General features: G+C 37.4%; 1 protein-coding gene across 1 annotated transcript in view; it reads right to left on the bottom strand.

Annotated features, from left to right (window-relative positions):
- Positions 1 to 20541, bottom strand: part of LRRC9 (leucine rich repeat containing 9) — a gene marked incomplete at its 5' end in the record, with an annotated part of 32605 nt that overhangs the window by 5475 nt on the left and 6589 nt on the right. Inside the window, 5 exon segments of the mRNA XM_080396352.1 lie at positions 551 to 604; positions 606 to 661; positions 11446 to 11526; positions 11528 to 11559; positions 12550 to 12696. Of these exon segments, the coding sequence (XP_080252478.1) occupies positions 551 to 604; positions 606 to 661; positions 11446 to 11526; positions 11528 to 11559; positions 12550 to 12696 (370 nt within the window).

Genomic DNA, 20541 nt, shown 5'->3' with positions numbered 1-20541 from the left:
ACAGTGACTGTCCCGCTGGGTGCACATACTAGTGTTCAGTTAAGGATGCATTTAACGCAACCAATTGCAGGTTGCTCATTCTTGCTCTAAATTCCGGTAGATCTACAATGGACAAGGCAGCTTTTTCAGAAATCAGAAGATTTCAGAAGCAGCACTGAACATACGTACATATCTGTCCTCACTTTGACTGAACTTGTTCTGAAAGGGTTTTGATCAAATAAAATCTCTCTTCTAGATATACTTGGTCTGGAGCCAGTACGCTATCTCTCCTAGACATTTTTTGTCCAACTGTGTGCATGCACCACTCCCTAAATGAAAAATGGAAGCATCTAGAGAAAGAGTATTTCCTCAATGAAACTGTGGAAAATAATCCTTTGGGATGAAAAGTTACACTTATTTTACGGATCAGCCAAGGGAATGTGTCCTACAAATGCTAGGGAATTAGCAGGCATATTTGCTAAATACAGATTCTAGCTTTAGATTTTCACATTCTATCCACAGTATTAGATGTTATTTTTAATAAATAACACAATTCTGAAAATCACTGCACCTGATACTAGAAGCTGTCCAATTTAATGCTTGCATTTCTATGAATTCTGTGTGTCTGTCTATCTGCAATCATGTCAGAGGTGAGTTTGCCTCCAAATGAACCTTTCTCCTTCTATTGGTTCCTGTTAAATGCATTTGAAACGATGTTAGCTATATAAATGCAGTTCTAGAACTATCATAGTAATACAGGCAAGAAACATTTTACAATTCAATGAACTAAAAATGTTTTAAATCAAAGTGACTTAAGAAGTGTTATTTTGTCTTTATAAGAGCAGACCTGGATACTGTTTTCTTATGGAACAGATTAGTGGAGATAGTCTGTGTACTCTCAGTTAGTTTACAATATAGATTTGTCAGCAATGTCCACTAATTATATAAGTGTTGGAAATTATTAAGCTCCAAAATTATAGTTAAAGCCTCAGGAACCCTAGCAATGGCCAGGACACTATTGTGCTAGGTATATAGTCAGTAGTGATCTTGTTTCCAGACTATTCATTTTTTACTCATGTCCAAAACTATCAGATTAGTTAAACCCTAAGTAGAAAAAAGCACGGATTTATTAATATAACTTTTAAACAACCACATATAGGTGCATTCAGATTACTTTGTTTTCAGCTCCTTCTTCAGCCTTCATCTGCATGACTGAAAACTGAGAAATCACTTGAAGTCCAGATATCTTCATTTAGATTAACAGCACTTTTCAACACTCAAGCCACAAAGAAAGCCCTTACAGTGAGTGCCTTAAAAGCATTTGTGCTCTCACACAGTTTTACAGTCTGAACATAAATAAGAATCGGGACCTCAGCCTCCAATTAGTGTGTGAATCCAGCCAGCAAAGCTATAATATATACATTAGCATGCCAGGTAAGCTAGAAAGAAATAGAATGACTGCAGGTTATAGTTGTTTGTTATTTGACATGAGTTGCAGAATTATTCCATGGATTGTAAACTTTGATTTAGCTTACCTGGTATAAGTGATGTTTATCTCTGCAGAACATTTTGAGCCCAATCCACCTGGAGAGTTCAGTATGTCCTTTTCTCAGGAGTGAGTATCAATCCAAAAATGTTAAGACTGGGGTTCTCATCAGCTCAGATTCCACTGTAACGCTGGATGAAAGCATCACCCACAGGCTGAACCTCCAGTTATGTTTAAGTAATAGCTTCCTCTAGAACAAGTGGGGAAACACTGTATTTCTAATGTAATGAAAAACAAATGGCTTTTGAAATAGTAAATATTTACCTTTAAAAGATGTATCTCTTGGTTGTTATAAACAAAGTTATTTCTTATGTATAGCTCTATTAGGAAGTAAGTTTTCTTTAAACCAACAAAAGATGTGATTCTGCTGTTCTCAATGAAAACATAATGAGGATAAGACAGATTTTTAAACACATGTCTTTGGAGGCTGATAAGATGGTTATTATTTAGACTACTTCTTGGAAGTTTGGTAAGCCTTGAAATTTCTGGAAAAATAAATGAGATGCACTTAGTATAAAGTGAACTGTAATAGAAAAAGATGGCTGATACAGAAGATAAAACAAGTAACAAGTGCCACAGTTTGTGTTACTGGGTTCAACTGTAACTAGATCAGTGATTATTAGATCAATTAGATCATTAAGCATAGATAAATATGCACATTTTAATAAGAAATACTTATTTTGCTGGAACATAACTGTTCTGCCTCACTCCCTTTCTTCAGTTCTGCTAAAGATACACTCAGATTTTTTTAACATTTGAAAACTTACTCTGTTAGTAGTGATTAAAAACTCACCCTCCATAATATTTCATTATAAAGAAACATTTGTACTGTGTTCCAGCGTAACAGCCTGTATTATCACTACTATAATAAAGACAGTACCATCTAGTGTTGAAATGTAGTCTTCATCTAAAGTGAGTTCTTTCAGGTTAAGACAAGACCATTCCTTCTATTTGTGTGAGATATTTGCTAAACGATGCACATCTTAAATGTTTCGATTTTTCTAAGTTGGATTTGAAGAGTGTTAGTCATCCAGATTTAAGACCATGATCTGTAATAAAACTCAGTACTAGAACTGAAAGAAACCAACTAGTAAATTAATCTGTAAACTAATTCCACCTATTTACTCTGTGCTCAGTTTCTATGTGTACATTTCCTACTAATACCAATGATGACTTCTTGGATGCAGGATGTGGTATTTCCCTATTATGCAACAGAGCTACTCATTTTTAATAAATTTCACAAATATTCAGCTTCTCCTCCAAAAACAAGAGCTCTGCAACGTAAGTATGCCAGAACCCAAATATACCTTTGCAGTTGAAGCTATCTGAACATAGACATTTCTTTCTTGTCTGCATTAGATCTTAGATAGTTCTGTGCAATTTAAATCCTTTTGCATGATTATTCGATTGACTAGTCTGCTTTACACATCCTCATTCTGCAACAGGACTTCAATGGAAACAGGATTTCAGCCTAACACCAAGGCTGGATATTTAGTCTAGAAGAGGCTGAGTGCAAAGTCAGAGCAGAATTTATTCTGACTCGATAGTTCTTCATGCTTTTTATATACAAACTAAGTACTCTTTTTTTCTATATCATAAATTAAAAAAAATAGTAATTTTCTTGTTTGAAATATTCTTGGACAGAACCAAATAAATGTTGTTAGCAAACATGTATTTTGTTCCTCAGGTTGTGAAATGGCTTTCTTACACAGGATCTGACTTTAGACACCTGGCAGCAAGCTTCCTGTAAAAACAAAATTGTCGGTGATCCTATCTATAATCTGTTTCTATGGCTATGACTCCCCCTTTCCCATAATACTACACTATGTTAACCAATCATTATACAGTGGAGAAAATAAAAGATCAAAGTCCCAATAAAAAAATTCAAAATGCATTGTAGGGGCCCAAAATATCCAGTATTGTATCTAGGTTGTAACCAAGACAAATAATCACTTAAATATTCGGTACCATTGGATTGACTTTGGTGATGACTAAAGAACATTTTTGGGCTGTATTATTTTATTTTCCCAAGTATTTATCATACTCTTTATGAATCCTTTCTCTCTGGTGTCACAAAACATACATGACATATGCTAAATCATTAATTTTCCTGGCTATTTTTCTAAACACAAATTCCCTAATGCACACAGAATGAAACGCTATGCTTATCAGCAGAAATGTGTTTTCCTCTAGCTATTCTGTGTTCTAATAACAAATTGAACTGACAGAGGAGCTTTTAACCTTTCATACTGGGTAGATGAACACGATTTCAGCTGATGGATCAGAACAGGTTAGGATGACCTTGGATCTTCCTCTGCTGACTCTTGTGGCTTTCTGCTCGTTCAGTTTCCTAAGGAAACAAGGCTAATGTGATTGTGCTATCTGTACATCCATCTGCCAGTCTTACCACTAATTTTTAAGGGTATTGGTGACTTTAGGCCCAATTTGTCAGACAAGCACTACTAAACTTCCTACAAATTCCATGAAAATGAGTAGTTGAATTAAGAGTTATAAACTGATGATCTCAGTGAAGAAAAGGCTGCAACATTCATTCAGCTACAATGTCCAACACTAGAGAATCCAGGAGAGATCTGTTCTGAATGATCTGAGAAATTCTGAGACTCACACCTGATTAAGACCTCGATAACACAAAGACAAGGCTCCTTCTTAAGGCAAACCAATTTCCTTCAGTTTTGCTGCTCATCAAGTGACTGCTTAATTATTTTGTAATTTTAGCTAGTCTTTCAAGGTGAGAGATAACATTCATAGGGTTATTCTCAATGTTTGCTGGTTTGAAATTAGCCCTATGATCTCTCCTCTTGCAATCTGTTTTTCCTATTGGTATTTAGTGGAACTCTGAAATTTTAATCCTGCCTGATCACAAGAAATGGATTAGTATAGAGAGTTCAATATGCACGTGGCAAAGCTCATTTGACTTTAGACACAAAATATGCCTAAACCTCTAAATTCCAGAACAGGGCATATTTGAAGGGTCAGTATTAGAAAATTTTGTTGCTATATGCATTAGAGAATTTATGTTACAGAATTTGCTAGGAGAACTAATGTTTCAACATTATACTTTTGTGACATCTGAAAAAGGTTGGGTTCAAAATTGGTAGAATAAATAAGTTAAGCATAGCTACTGAATTTTCTAATGAAAAATTCTCAGGGCCAATCTCTACTGATAAGGGAGAAAATGCAAAGAGGCTGGCTGCAACCTCCTAGATCAGTCTGGTTCTGTCATTATCCTTGCCACCAGTGTCCTTGCTCTTTAAAAGATTGCTCAGCATTCTTCACTGACACTTCACTGACACTCTCCTTTGAAATAGTTCCAGACCACTCGGAATCCCTGGAATCCTTAAATGAAGCAAGTAGATTAAGGACTTAGGAGGCAATTCTTCAAAAAACACAAGCAAATGTATCTCATAAGCACATGCTTTATATAGTTTTTGGTGTTTTAACAAGGGCAATTTTCATATGCTGAAAGCACTCATGAGCAAAACTAGTGACACAAAAACTTAAGCTAAAAAATATGAAGGCTAGTTAGGAGAGGTTTAAAGATGCAGAAGATTAAACACTAAACACTTTATCATTACGCACTTTTTTCATTTACAGATAAATAAATCTTTACCCTTTTAAGTTTACAGACTAGATCAAATATTCATGAGCCCTACTGAACCAGGCCATGGCCCTTTTATTCCACTACAGCAGAAATGATTGAAAAATAGGAAAAATAATAGCAGTAAGAATAAAACAGATGTTAGAAACATGGATTACTGAAAATGAAGCTAAAAATGTTAATGAAAATTTGATGGCTAATACAATCAGAGATCATGATCAGGACCTAATGAAATTCAAGCAATGCTATAGGCTTGATCCTATCTAAGGATTTTAGAATAGTCAATCAGAATACAGAAGAGAAAGACAGTTTCAAGGTTATTTTTCCTTGCCTTTTGGAAGAACCATGAGAAGATGTTCATAATTTACATGGATTAAAAAATACTGTGTATTTTGTTAATAACTAAAAATAATCTAAACCTGGAACTATTCATGTTAATATTTTTAAAGCAGGCATTTTTCAATCAAGGACATAAATGAACCACCTGAAGAACTTTCTGAGCCACCCATCAATTAATTTTATACAAATGATATTATGCTTGGGAAGTTCTGGAAGGTTATCAACAAATTGAAGTTATAATAGTATTGAGGATAAACAGGATGACCAGGATAGGTCAATTAGCTCGGTATCATCTTTAGGTATCACAGAATGGCTGATACACAACACAGTAAACAATTACAAGGACAAAACTTCTGTCTTCACAAAAAAAAAAAGAAAATGAAATGTTTAAAAAAAAAAAAAACAGGTGCAGAACTATTCCTAAAGCTTTCCTTTTCCATAGCACTTGCTGTAAGCTACAACAAAACACAACATCAAACCTGGGTCATCTTTGATCCTGCAATATATTGTAATGTTTCTGCAAGGTCTTAATTAGAAATCAGAACTCCATCTGGGTTAGTGAGAGCCTTCAACTGGCCAATGACACAGCTGAAGTGAGGTTGGCTTGAAGAAAGATTTTTTTAAAAAATTGCAAATGTAGTTTACATACAAGAAAGAGGCTTGCATTTCCTTTCTGTTTAGTGTACTGTCATCTCATGGATGTCAAGAGCTAGAGCTCTGCTATGATCATCAACAGAGCCACTGTGTCATCCCTGCTTACAGTTTGCCAGAAATACATGAGACAAGGTACCTTTGGGCCAGTTTTGATTGTCCTGATTTTATGTGACATTGATGGTAATAAACTGCTCTGGAGTCACATGGGCTAACTCAGAACTTCACTAATCTTACAAAGCTCACTAATATATAAGGTGTATTAGCATTTGCTTTTACATCTAGGAGTTTCACTTGACCTAGAAATATTACAAAAAACAAAGAAAGCTTCATAGAACATGTGAGAATGTTTAAAGGATTTAAAGAGGTGTCACCAAAACCTCAAGACAACACCACAGACCTATCCTGTACATACAGAATATATTAGACTGCCTAATAGTTTAAAATATAATATATGAAATACATACTTCTCACATGACGAACACTAACATCTTTGTTTGTGAACGGAATATAGATATATTTTGACAGCCAAACATGGCAAATGCCATCACTTACATAGATGGCAGAATACCCTCTGAGAGGCAGCAAGGATTTTCTGCTTTGCCCTGAACTGAACTAACTAGACATCGTGGCTGGATGCCTAAGAAACTCTGGGGAGGCACAGGTTTAGTGGTGTGTAATACCCAAGAGTCAGCATGTTGACACACAGAGCTGATGGCAAAGAATACAGCAAAATTAAAAATGTAATCTGATAAAACCCCAAGTAATAACAACAAAGAACCAGAGACTGGAACTGGTAGCTCTTACTATTTCTTTTTATATCTTAGCATGTACTGAGAAGATTCATTGAAGCTTAATTGATAGGCCAAATAAACAAGGTTTCCCATGTTGGCTTGTTGTTCACATTATTTAAGAGAGATATTCTGTTGAGATAATATCCGTTTGCCTGACTTTGACTTGTACCAAATATTACATTTAGTGTTAAATGATCATTAAAAAAGCTTTTTCAAGAGTCTTTCAATGCCTCAAATTTGTAAGGTTTAACTCTGCTGATTCTGACTGAGCTCTTTAAATAATGTTAAAATGTGCTGATTCAAAGGGAATAAAGAAGAGAGAGAAACATTTGTTCCAGAAGCTGTTTGGGCAATAGGAATGAATGAGAGGCAGTAAAAGGGCTGAGTATTGGCTCTCTCACCAAAGCTGCAGCCAGTGCAGCTGTGCTGCTGCAGACGGATACATGCAGACTAACAGTGTATATGCACATCGCCAAGGTTAGGAACTGCCTCTGCTCCCACTCCTTGTTCACTGCAGCTGAGACACCAAAATTAAAGCCAGGGCTTGGTTTCTGATATCTGGCACAAGCCATCAATAAATTTGATTCTTATGGGAAGCAAAAAAGAAAGGAATTATGCCTCAGAGATGTCTCTAAGCAAAAATGCCACAGAGCTTATTCACTTGGTTAGGCTGTGACTACAAAAAGAAGTGAAGGCCCTATGAGAACAAAGATGCCGTAACAAGATCATAAGGCTTCCTACATTGTGAGGCCCTTAAAATTAATAAAGTGCAGGACCAGATTTTAAGCCTTTATAACTGTGGTCATGGTTAGGGTGCTTTTACAGGAATTTCAAGTGCTGATACGTACTTTATGGTTGTGTGTAATGACAAGACTGACTATATTGGGACTGTGTTTATGTAAGATGTTTGTATCTTACCTGGACTTTTTCAGCAGATTCCAGCTCAGATTGAACTGCAGTTTGCTTAAGCCTCTAATGCCCTCAAAATCACATCGCTACGGCTCACATCAAAATATTCTCGGCTGGTCTGCAACACAATGCAGGTTTGAAAATAGTTGTATGGTCAAAAGTGTTCCAAAAGAAACTGGTTAACGAGACACATTTAATATTTAAACAGATTTAATTGCATCCAGTGGCTGGGACTCCGCTTGCTCAGTCATTTGGTTTATTGAGGGAGAGCTAGTGTGCTCAAGATAATTTACTCTATTTGTTAAAATGAAAAGACCATTATAAAGGTCAGATGGGTGATAAAGTGATACCACTGTAATACTGTGATTCAAACTGGAGATAATATCAACAAGCACCAAAACTGTGGGCTGCTAATAATACTCACAGTATTCGTGATCCTAGTTTAGTCCCCCATTCTGTTCCCCTGTGTGCATCCTGGCCCAATCCTGTCTTGTGAGCACACCTCAAAATGCAAGAACATTCATGCTAGTAAATGTTCCTTGAAAAAAAAGAATTGGAACTTAATTTCTCACCAGGTTATAAATATTTAAGGAAGTATATTTATTAAAGCCGATGATAAGCTTTTGAAGGGTTTTTAAGTCTAGAGATGTCCTGCAGTGTGTTCAGGCTGTTCCCATTCAATTTCAAAACCTAGGTCAAACGTAGATCAGAAATAACAACTTTAGGGGACTTGCAGCCAAAATCTGTAGTACTCCATAGCTGCCTTTAAAATGAAAAAGTGTGTGAGATGGCGAGTGAGACAGTCAATTGCTTCACAGAGAAGGGAACAGATGCTGCTGATGCTAAGGAACTGGCAACTCTTCCATTATGAAAGAGCAGTATGGGAAGAGTGGAGCCAAGCACAGACAGGCAACAGATCCTCAGGAAAAGGCAAAGTGAGACAAGAATTGCTAGTATCTCATTGCAAACACATGTCCTGGTTTCAGCTGGGATAAATTTCTTAGTAGCTGGTGTAGTGCTGTGTTTTGGATTTGGCATGAGATCAATGTTGATAAGACACTGATGTTTTTAGCTATTGATGTGTAATGTTTACACTAAGTCAAGGACTTTTTGTATTTTTGGGCCCTGCCAAGCGAGAGGGCTGGGAGGCACAGGACATTGGGAGGGGACACAGCTGGGACAGCTGACCCAAGCTAGCCATAGAGGTATTCCATAACATATGGCGTCATGCCCAGTGTATAAACTGGGGGAAGAAGGAGGAAGGTGGGGACATTTGGCATTATGGCGTTTGTCTTCCCGAGTAACCGTTATGTGTGATGGAGCCCTGCGCTCCTGGGGATAACTGAACACCTGCCTGCTGATGGACAGTAGTGAATGAATTCCTTGTTTTGCTTTACTTGTGTGCGTGGCTTTTGCTTTAACAATTGTTCTTACCTCAACCCTCGGGTTTTACATTCCTTTCTGATTCTCCTGTCAGTCCATCTGGGTGAGAGGGGAGTGAGCGAGTGGCTGCGTGGGCCTTGGCTGCCAGCTGGGGTTAAACCACAAGAACACAGATCACTGGAAAGGTGGTGCTGTGGTAAAATAAGAGAACTGTTATTGTTCCCTTTCTTAACATTGCCTCTAAATAAGCTTGAGGAAAAAAAAGTTTATTTGAAACTCTAATGTATACCATCAAGTAGAAGAAGTAACAGCATCTCACAAACTAGAGTTAAAAACAGAACAGTTCAGAATCAGTTTCATGTATCAGATATTTAGCAGAGCTACTTCATCAGAAAATGGGGCTACTGAAGGTGTCACACAGTAGTTATCCATATGAATGCAATGCCAGAATTACGCATATTAATGTCCACCTGAAGAAGTGTTTTTTCTGTGCAGCTATTATAACATGTATTTCTAAAGCTAAAATCTGTAGCCTGCTACAGTTTTGATGTGGTTTTTTTTTCCCCCAGGCTACATTCTTGTGATGTCAAATCTGACAAAAAAACCCATCTTTTCAAGAACAACTGGCATAATGGCATGGAGTCATGTATTTCATAAAATTCAAAGGAAAGGCTGATAGTTTAGGTCATGTCCTGTTCTCAGATGCATTCTTCTTAAACTGTTTTTCATTGAAGCAGTGTCTTTTAAACAATAGGAAATGCAATTAGGATTCAGCACAATTATTGTAATTCACATTGCATAATAACTGATAGGAAGAGGAACACAAGTTCCAGTGATGTTAAGTAATGTGATCAACATTTCAGAATCAAGCCCAAATGGAAACCTTAATTTTTAACTTTTGTGTTTGGTTTAGGTCATGAGTCAACCTGAATAACAAAGTAACAATTACACAATACATTTATTTTACTGAAAATTTGACAGCAATACTTCACCTGTACCTGAATAAATATGGGCCTTAGCTACTGAAAATACTGAGTTTTTTTCATTTAAGCAAGTAATATGAGGCCTGACCTTTACTGTCAGTTCCATGTTCAGAACTTCATCATCATGTTGCAAATCATGAGACAGAATAAATCTTTCTGTGCCTCTCTTTCCCTCTTCAACAATTATATTGCATATAGAAAACAGACACTGGTCTTTGAGCTATATAAAATAAAAGGCATTTGAAAATCATAAACTTTCTAATTTTTAATTAATGAGTGTAAAATTTGAGAGAAGATTGATTAGGAAATTAATAGCAATCAGGTCAGGAAATAATCTTTCTGTAATTCAGATCTACTAGAAACTGGGTTTAATTGCCTCATAATCAAAGCACTGCATAACGTTTTTGCTTGTATGGGTTGTTGTGTACCATGCAGAACCCTGGCTAGAGTCAGAAGAATACACCTGTGCACTGAAATTCCCAAAGTCCAAGAATCACAGTAGAGCAGCCTAACACTGGACCATGGGACCAGGCAGACCTGACTCATCAGTTTATTTGACTGGCTCCCTCCTTTCCTCAGAGCTGAACACCCCACTTCCCCATACTTTCTTGTTTCTAACAGAGTAACTTCGAGTCTGAAATAAGTCCTTCTACCGTGGCAGCAAGTTATGAAGTTAGATGAGTGAAACAGCCGCATGCTTGTAAAAATTAACAGAACAAAACAAGGAAAAAACTTGTTCAGAATACCAGCTGAGAATAAAATAATTTTCTTTTTTTCAAAACCGCACATCTCACAATTTAAGTTAAACAACTAAAGATCATTTATTCCTCTAAGACCCCATGAAAAAAAGATCCTTTGCATAGGCAATACTGTAAGTTTTACCTTGCATGGTACCTCAGAGAAAGTAGTTCTTAGTGAGAGAGGACCCAGTTTTCAGCTGCAGTTCACTTAATCTGTTGAAATTTAAGAGGACCTTTGCTTTCATTTTTATGCTTTCACAAGCACAAAGTAAGAGCCTCAGCCAAATCTCACTACAATGAGTGGGAAGTTTCTTACTGACTTCCACAGAAGTTTTATCTGGCTTTGACAGAATGGACAGAAAGAGAATCAACCTTAAACCTGAGCTTGTTAGGTCATGTTAGCAGAACAGAATTTAGTTTTACCTACATTTATTACTTCTCTTGATATGTGAAATCCAAAGCTTGTCTTCTAGTATCGTAGTAGGAAAAACAAAGTTCACACCAGTGTCATGTACTCAAACTCAGCAACGTATTCTGTCAGGACTAGTTCATGGTCAAACACAAACCACTTGCAATGGCCAATCGCTGCAGTCACAATTCCTCCATTCCAAGGAAGCTCACATTTCTAAAGTGGACAAAACAAGGTAAATATATTATTGGGTTTTTAGCTAAGTTTGCTAACAATCTCAGAATATTAATAAGTCAAAGGTATCTCCTTCCATGAAGATGCATCAGTTTTATTCCTTTCTACCATTAGACTTTCTTTGCCCTACAGACCCACACAGGCTAGTAAAGGAGTTTAACTTGGCTCTCTAATAGCCTATGTAGAACAAGCAACTGTCAGATTCCAGCATGAAGATCATAGCCTGTCAAAGACTAGTTTAGTTCCTTGAAGCCTGGACAGCTCTCCTGCAGTGCTTTCATTGCTGCAATGCCCAAAAGTTCTCCATCATATTATAGTGTGATCACCTTCCAAATTAGCTGTCATTTCTTCCCTTCTAAGAAACCAGAAACAATCCCAGTTCCTTTACAAAGAGACAGATGCTGCTCCCAGCTAGCATTTGAAAGTTTGGAGGGTGTATCAGAGCGAACAGGTAAAACTATTACTCAATTCCCATTCTGTTCTTTTGCAAAAAATGGGGTAAAGCAGAATCTATCATACAGAGATTTAATCTGGTTACTTATAACAGTGTATTTCTCAGCAGTACTGATTTTTATTTTGCTTAAAGATGAAGTTTGTGGATTTTAAGGGTGAAGATTTCCTCTGTGGTATATGCATATTGCCCTTTGCAACACTCACTCAATCCCACTGTACAAAGAGTAGGTGTGAAACTGCATGAAGCAAGCTATTTTTAGTGTGGACTAATGGCTAAATAGCAGTGTGGCACAGCTAACTTTCACTCTGTGACCTAAACAAGCACAAATATTTATTCAAAGAGGAATCTTCTTTCTTGTTATTGTCTTTGAAAAAATGCACTTCAGCTGAGCAGAGACTGTGTTCTGAGGAATGAAACCTCTTGACATAACCCACAGTCAAAGATGAGTTTAGAATAAAAATATTAATTTAACTTTAACTTTATGCTAACAAGTGCCTAAAAATACCTACCACTGCCAGAGGTAGATGCATCACTTTCTAGGCATTTCCATGGCCTGAATACTGAATTAGATTCTGGATAGTTGACCTGATAGATAGGATTCATTGCGCAAGCTGGAGCACTGTGGCCAAGGAAAACTTTTGCAATTATCACTTTCCCTAAGTGAGGGAGAAAAGACAATTAATGCTTCTAATTCTAGCTTGGGGGTGCAGACAGGGTAATACAACAGTGATGCTTAATGTAACAACAGGCAGACTACACCTTGGGCTGGCAAATGAATGCTCGAATATGTATTTAATATTATTAATAAAAGTATGTATTTTAAAATATTATGATTCTGTTTCTATGGGGTTTATGAAACAAGTCTACTTTGCCAAAAAAGATTACACTATAAAATCTAACATTTAGAGCTGGCTAATATTTAAAGCCAGTGAAATCCTAAATACAAGTAATTTCATAATGACAATTAATATATAATTAATACAATTAAATTCATAAGCAGTGGAACCTGTGAGGCCAGGTATCCTTTGACCTTTGTGTCTTTCAACCTCTTCTACACTGCAGTAACCTCAGCTTCCCCAAACTCCTTCTGACACCGAGGGCCAGTAAGAGGTAGTATGTGCAGTGCCTAGGCGCAATCTACGCATATGCTGACAAACTTGCCAGAAGTCCATGCTGACTGCCCTGGTGGATAGAGTGAACCCTAGAAAAGCTGAGAAATACCCCTTTTCTTTGTAGGGAGGAGAAGAGGGAGATGTCTTAAATTTATGTTATGCCACATTTCTATAAAAATCATAAATACTTAATTACCTTTAAGACTTCTGTATGTTTTTCAAATTTGGTTGGAATTATAATTCCTACGCCACTGCAATGACAGTGGCAGAACATGACTGGTGTTTTTCCCTTCCATGCCCTGTCCTGGACCGGGATCAATTGACTCAATGTATTTGTGTCTTTCCTCAAGAAGAGATCAGACATGCATAATTATTTCTCCCATGAGGACAACTCTCACAGACTCTTTAAACTCCTGTCTGGGAATTACTCCCAGTAGCCGAAGCCCTTTGTGGAGCTTCCTAATACACAGAAATGCCGCTGGGACAGATTTCAGCAGTTTCAGAGCTCTTTCAAGGCTGCATATGCCACCTCATGGCTATCTACAGTACTTGCAAGATGTCCTTTCTGTAACAGCAATTATACACGCCATACAGCACATACTTTACAAGACCTTTCCAAACTTTGAATTTCCATGCTTGAGTGACTTCTCAGGATCACTGCTCACTTTGCCTTCTGCCTTAGCTTACTGTTTCAGACACCTTGTTCTGGGAAATTCCATATGCTTAGACTGTTACAGAGAAGAAAAGCTTTTTTTTTTATTCCCTTCGACTGCTGCAAAGATTAAAGCAAAGGCCAAGTATCTTTATTTGGCCAAGATTATCCCTTAAAAATGTAAACAAATTTAACCAGCAGTAAAATATAGCTATGAATTATGATAAGGGATGTCAGGCAAGGATAGCAAAGAATAATTAATAAGAAAATAGTTTATGGTGTCATTATTCCAACAGAATGAGAGAAGAAAATCAGACTGTTAGCTCTGTGGAACAGGGCCCATTGTCCTGTATGTTTATAAAGCATTTAACACCACGAAAAGGAACCTCAGTGAGGCCTCTCCAACTAGCATGATATAAACAGTAAAAAAGGCAAATCAGGACAGTACTGCATTTGAAGATACAATCTTGCCACTCAAAAATCTGATCTCTTCTCAGAGTAAAAAGAGAAAGGCAGGTGTGCAAAAGGTTGGAAAGAAGAAAAGGAAAGCAATGGGGACTAGAGAAGAGTTGCCCTGAATTAATTTTCCTACTTTCTATCCTTTTCCTTCATAAGTCAGAATGAAAAGTCCCTTACCTGAAGTAACTCCATTCTTGGAGATATGCAAAAGCTGTCTGGACATGGTCCTGCGCAGCCTGCTGTTAGGTGACCCTGCTTGATCAGGTGGGCTGGGCAAAGTGACCTCCAGAAGCCCCTTCCAACCTCAACGATCTGTGGGTCTGTGAAAATACTTCTTCTATTCATAATTTCTTACTCAGCATGAAATAATACATTCCATCTGCCTGGCTGTTTTACAATCCAGAGATGAAAGGGGTCACTGGGACATAACCTTTTAGGGTTATGACTGGTCTGATGACTAGGATCCATGCCAGAGGGACCCTACATTTTAGGATATACTAGAGATAAATGGGCTAGGATTAAATTTAAGATTAAAGAGAAAGAAGGCAATGATTTAGAGTTATGATGAGGCTTGCAAGCCAGGACATTGGATGCTATATTACTAGAACGGAGACTGAAAGAACCGAAACCCCATGCTATGCTTTGTGCTAGCACTTACAGGAAGAATAAAATAATAGCAAAATATTATGTTCAAACAAATACAAATGAAAATTATAAAATAGATGGCTGAAGAAACCACTGAGCCAATCTGTTCCACAGGCAGTAAATACAGATGCTGTTTCTGTGGAGGCTTCTAAACCGGTACTGCAGCAGTCCCCACAAACTCTAGTGGCGGGCACTGATGAGAAGTGGTGAGTGAGAAGAGAAAATTTTCAACAAAGAGAAAGGGCAAGGAAAGGACAAGAAGATCATGAGAAAAACTGGAAAGCACTAGTCCTGCTTTTGCCAGATACCAAAGTATGAGAACAGAGGAAGAAAACAGGAAAAAGATGAATAGAAAAATGATGAAAGGAGGGAGGAAAAGACAGCAGCACTTTTCCACTTGCTCTCTTCTGTGCTATCCTTTACTAAACAACAGCATTCTTCTGTCCACAATGCAGCACACCGTATGCACTTCCAGACCCTGGAAACTATCCTCCAGCATTTGTAGCATCTGCTTCTCCTCAACTGGCAATTCAGGGTTGCATATATAAGAGAAAAATTCATAAGAAACTATCAAGAAATAGGGAAAGACTCCAGGTTTTCATTACGCTGTTGCAAAAGCAGGCAAAAGACAAGAATAGACATTCTGACCATATAAAGTCAAATGTGAAAAAGAGGAGACAGTCCACTGGCCAGCCAGAAACCTGGGGGCAGAAGTTCACCTGTTCCCTGTGGTACAGGAGTCAAATAACTTTAAAATATGTGGCCATTTTCTTTGTGTCTGACTAAGAAGACAACAAACTCCCATACTTCCACCTGGTACTGTAAGATTCCTTAAAGATTACAGGGTAACCATATACCTTAGAAAGGGAACCAACCTAGAAATGCAGTAGGTTCCCCAGTTTTTCAGTCAATGGAAAGTTTTCTTAAAAAAGAAGATAACAGTGCAAATCATAAATACAACTAATAAAAATATTGCTCCTTCTCAAAAAGATTCTGTGCTAAGATTACTTATCCAAAACCCTCTGGCTCCCTACAAGAGTAATTTAGTAATTTCTCCTTGACAAAACAGAAAGATCCTTGGCTTGAGAAAGTGGTATTAAAAGTAAGCAGAATGCTATTTATAAACAACCTCAAATGGAAACTGTAAGTACAGGACTACCTGCAGCTCTAACAAACATCCCTGAACACAAAAAGAAGGCATACCTGAGGTGGACAAGCTTAGAGTACTCAAGCAGAAAACAGTCCTTGAAATACTGCCAGCCTAAATTTGAATCTCCCCTCAACTGAGCATCAAGGTTATTCATACCGAGATTATGTAAGCAACTTCTAATGTCTCTTTACAAGTAAAGCTGTGTAGGAACTTAGAATAATCATTATCATTGTCGTCAAAAAGCAATTGGACAACTTGCTTATTCTTTTATCTTCCTTTTTTAAAATCAAGGCCTTCATAAATAGGCAATAAAAAAATAAAGGCAGAAAAAATCCGCAGGCTTCGGGGGCTCAAAGCTTCAGCTTAGTACACCACCAAGAGAAGGAGGGGGTAGAGAGTGTTTCCTTTCTTGTCAGCTATATGCACATGGAGTCTGTGGAGCACTGATACTTTAAAACACTCCAGAGCCTTGTAATAAATTTGTTTTGTTAAAAGTTATTAACCTGGAATCATAATAAACTGGTAGGCTCTAGTTCAAAGTATCTTTAAAAGTTTACCATGGATTATTTGATAAACCTTCTTAAAAGTGAAGTTTCCCACTGTTTCCGAATACATCAACAATAATTGCACTACTAAATCAAAACTTGTCTTCATTTTCACTTGGAAATCTTTTAAAATTCTGCCTGGAACAACATATCAGGACAAATTAACATAACTTTGATTCTTTTTTTAAACTACAAATTTAGACAAATGAATGATTACAAAATATTGGTTTTTTTTTTTAATCTGAAAGTGATAGATGTCAGACTACAGCTGTGGATACACTGATCTTAACATATGGATATACCGGTCCTATACCGATCCATAACACCAAGCTTCATCCACTTCACCCTCAGCATTGTTCTGCAATGATTAACTTGAGTTAACAATGAATCACCTCCTCAAGTAAGAGAAAGTCTTAGTTTGCTGTGTAGTAATCCTGATGATGTCAGTTCAAATTGCAGCACTAATGAAACCATGCTGGACTTGGGTGCAGTATGAGGCACTGCCATGAAACCAGTGGCAAGTAACAGCAACAAATTTCACAATATGATTAAATTCTCCCACACATCCATCAGTTGTTTCATCCTTCAGATGATGAACAGTCTTTCCCTCTCTTTATTAACGGGCTTGAAAACAGTTCCACTCAAATGCAGAATCTAAATGATTTGATTCTTTTGGGGCTTGATGGCTTAACACCCACCCTCCCCCCCAAAAAAAACCCAACCCTACCAACCAACAACCTCCCCCCCAAAAAAACCCAAACAACCAACAGTCTTTATTCTTGGTCTTAGACACAAAAACAGAGCAATAACTAGCCAGATGCATGTTATGTCTTAGTTGTCCTACAGAAAAACAGAGAGAACAGACAGCTTTCTACTCATCAGAAAAGAGCCGTCAAATTCCTCCACCATAAAAATTCTGTAGAATGAGCTTCAGACCCATGCTTGCATCCAACACTAAGTCTATGGCATCACTGACATCCTCCACGTGCTCTATTTTGAACGATTCTCTGTGTGTAGACTTTGTGCTAGCCATTGATTTCAGAGTGAATTTTACTCATTAAGTCCTAAGCCAGAATCAAGAATGGCAAGAAAAAGAAGCCATTAAAATTACAGGATGGGGAGGGGAGAGAAACGGATGACAACCCAGAAGCAAAAAACCCACAGCACAGCACTTTGCTGGATCTCTACTGTTTAAGGACCCAGAAAACTCTTCTAAGCATTGGTCCAATATAACTACTCATCCCAGCTATTTTTGTTCAATCCTTTTCCTATTTACTGAGATCACTAGTAATGGGAATGACATCATCTGTCTACTAGAAGCTGGCCTGGATCCAATAATTCAGACCACGTAAGAGCTGCCACTTTATTGATATTTGCAATACTTCTAGTTTGGACCTTATAAAAAACAGGTATGAGACAGACTTCAAGTCCTGTCATTAATCTCCTAACCACCAGCCACCACTATAACCAATTAATAATGTCTGAAAATATCAGTAATCTTTATTACTGCTATCCTTTACTAAAGTAAAGGCTAAACGCTGTTCTTACACAATCCACTAGATATACTCATTCAGTTTTCTGTTCCAGAATGTTATTCGTTCCTCCAGGGCATTTACTTTTTGTAAGAATGCCTTTTCAAGACACGTCTTCTCTGATCTTCGTTACCGTGAACTGAATTTTAAGCTTCCAGATTCTGACTCTAAGAGATTTATTTCTTGATATTTTACCCAACCTTTTCAGCTTGACAATTCACATTCCAGCTCATAAAAAGACCCCATTAAGATTCAGAAGGAAGCGGTTATGTTAATGTATGGCAGGAAAATAATCATACTTGTTTTTCCTCTAAAGATAATCGCTCTAGATGTATACTAAAAAGCATAACTGAAAAAAAAAATCAAGCAGAGTATTATTTCAATAAATTCAAACTCTTGATGCCAATAGAAAAAGCTGAATTACTTGTCCAAAGGGACAGCTCTGCTCTGAGCAACTGCACATACTCTTCTGTTGTATACTGGCTCATATCTCAGTCCTATTCATATAAATTAGACCATTGTTTCACTCAGGCAGGACCAATGCCTCAATGTGACTTCATTATGATGCAAGTCTCAGCAATGAAAAGAGTTAGAGGGTACAGTCAAAATGCAAGTGCAGCTTTTCTTCAGACACCTAAGGGCGGGGATCATTTCTCTTCCCATTTTTGATCACTGTGTGGCATAGTAATTACTCTCTGTGGAAGCAAAACTCTTTTTGCATTTTTTGAAGAGGTAAATCTTTAGGATCAATCAAGTCACTGCACAGCTGACATTAGGTAAAGCAAGAGAATGAACTAGTCATTCCTTTGGAGTAACAAGCAAGGATTTGGCTCCCAAGTATAAAAATTCCATAAAACTCTTCTTAAAGAAAGCAACTTAGCTCACTCTGCCTACACAGCCCAATGTGAACATTATTTAAGATATTCATATATGCACTAACTATAGGCACTTCTGACAAAGAGGTGAGGTGACTGAAGTGCATGCCTGCTTCCTAGACACTACCTGACCTATATATAGCAAGCAAAGGAGGAAGATACGATCATAAAGGCACAAGTCTGCACTGGTAGAGTCCTTGGTCTGAACACCTTTGATCAAAAGAATCTGTTGACTTTTAAGGGGTCCTATTTATGTAATCAGCAATATTTTTTCAGTTATATTTGTATAGACATATGTGCAGAGCTCGCACAAAGTACTTTAAAGACCTACCAGGAATGTTTACAAACTGCTGTACAGAAAATCTGGGACACAGGTCTTTTCATTTTAGAATAACTGCTGTGGCACTGATGCAACTACAGCCTGACTCTGATCCATTATGTTGCTTATACTGTTCTTAAAGGAAGAGGAACAAACTAATCAGTTGAAATCAGAAAAAAACCCACACCATAGTAACTTGAGATTTCGGTGAGAAAGAGCTTTCTAATCTCCAAAACACGGACCTTTCAGAAATGTTTAGAGTACCAACTAGAACAGGCAATAATCGTAACAATCTGGAAACTCAGTAGGAAGGTCCTCTGCAAACACCTGTACTAGATGACTAAAAGCAACAACTTAAACTGGGTTTACCACATTAGGTGAGCGTCTTACCTAGTCCACTGTTCTGGACTGGGTATCTAAGGCTTCCTTCCTGGTGCAGTTGCATTTAAGAGCTTGTTGGTCAAAGCACCCACCTAAGGCTTGAGACACCAGGTTCAAATAAGTATGAAACTGGCAGAACTGAAACTGGAAATGGATCCCCTGCAACACATCAAGTGTCCTTGAAACTTGGCTGTTGACTATTCTGAAGAATAATTACCACAAACAGTGACATATGTAATGTATTATTTTCTATTTCCACTGAAAGTGTAGGGATAGCAGTTGGAAGATCTTTTTATTACAGGTAAAGATAAATAAGAAAAAATAATAGATTCTGTAGTATCTGCTTAGAAATGCAGTCATTGTTTACATTTCCTTTTATAACTGAAGAGGTTTGATTTAGATTTAATCTAAAAGCCCTTTATACTAAAGGCAGTGAAAATTAAATATATGCAGAAATCCTACTGATATCTATTTTCTGTCTTCTTTGACATGACTACATCAATGGGAAGGAGTTTGGAGTAAACAAAAATGAGCCCTAGGGAGTTTTGACACAGACTTTGGGATGACCAGGGCTGTGGATATTGGATATGACTCTGAACCATGCAAGATGTTAGGAAATCTTTATTAGAATGAAAGATTAAACCATGTACATAAATCCTTGGTAGTAATCAGAATAGTCACGCTAGAAATGCCAGACCGATACCATCCCCCTATTTTTTCTACTAAGTTCCCATTGAGGTTGACCTCTTGCAAATTCTGCAGAGTATGTAAGCCCTGTGAATGTTTTAAACAATACAGTTTTAATCTAATATAGCACTGCAAATGCTGAAG

This window comes from Falco punctatus (genome assembly GCF_963210335.1).
Source record: "Falco punctatus genome assembly, chromosome: 7".
NCBI lineage: Eukaryota > Metazoa > Chordata > Aves > Falconiformes > Falconidae > Falco > Falco punctatus.
This window is presented reverse-complemented; position numbering and strand designations above follow the sequence as displayed.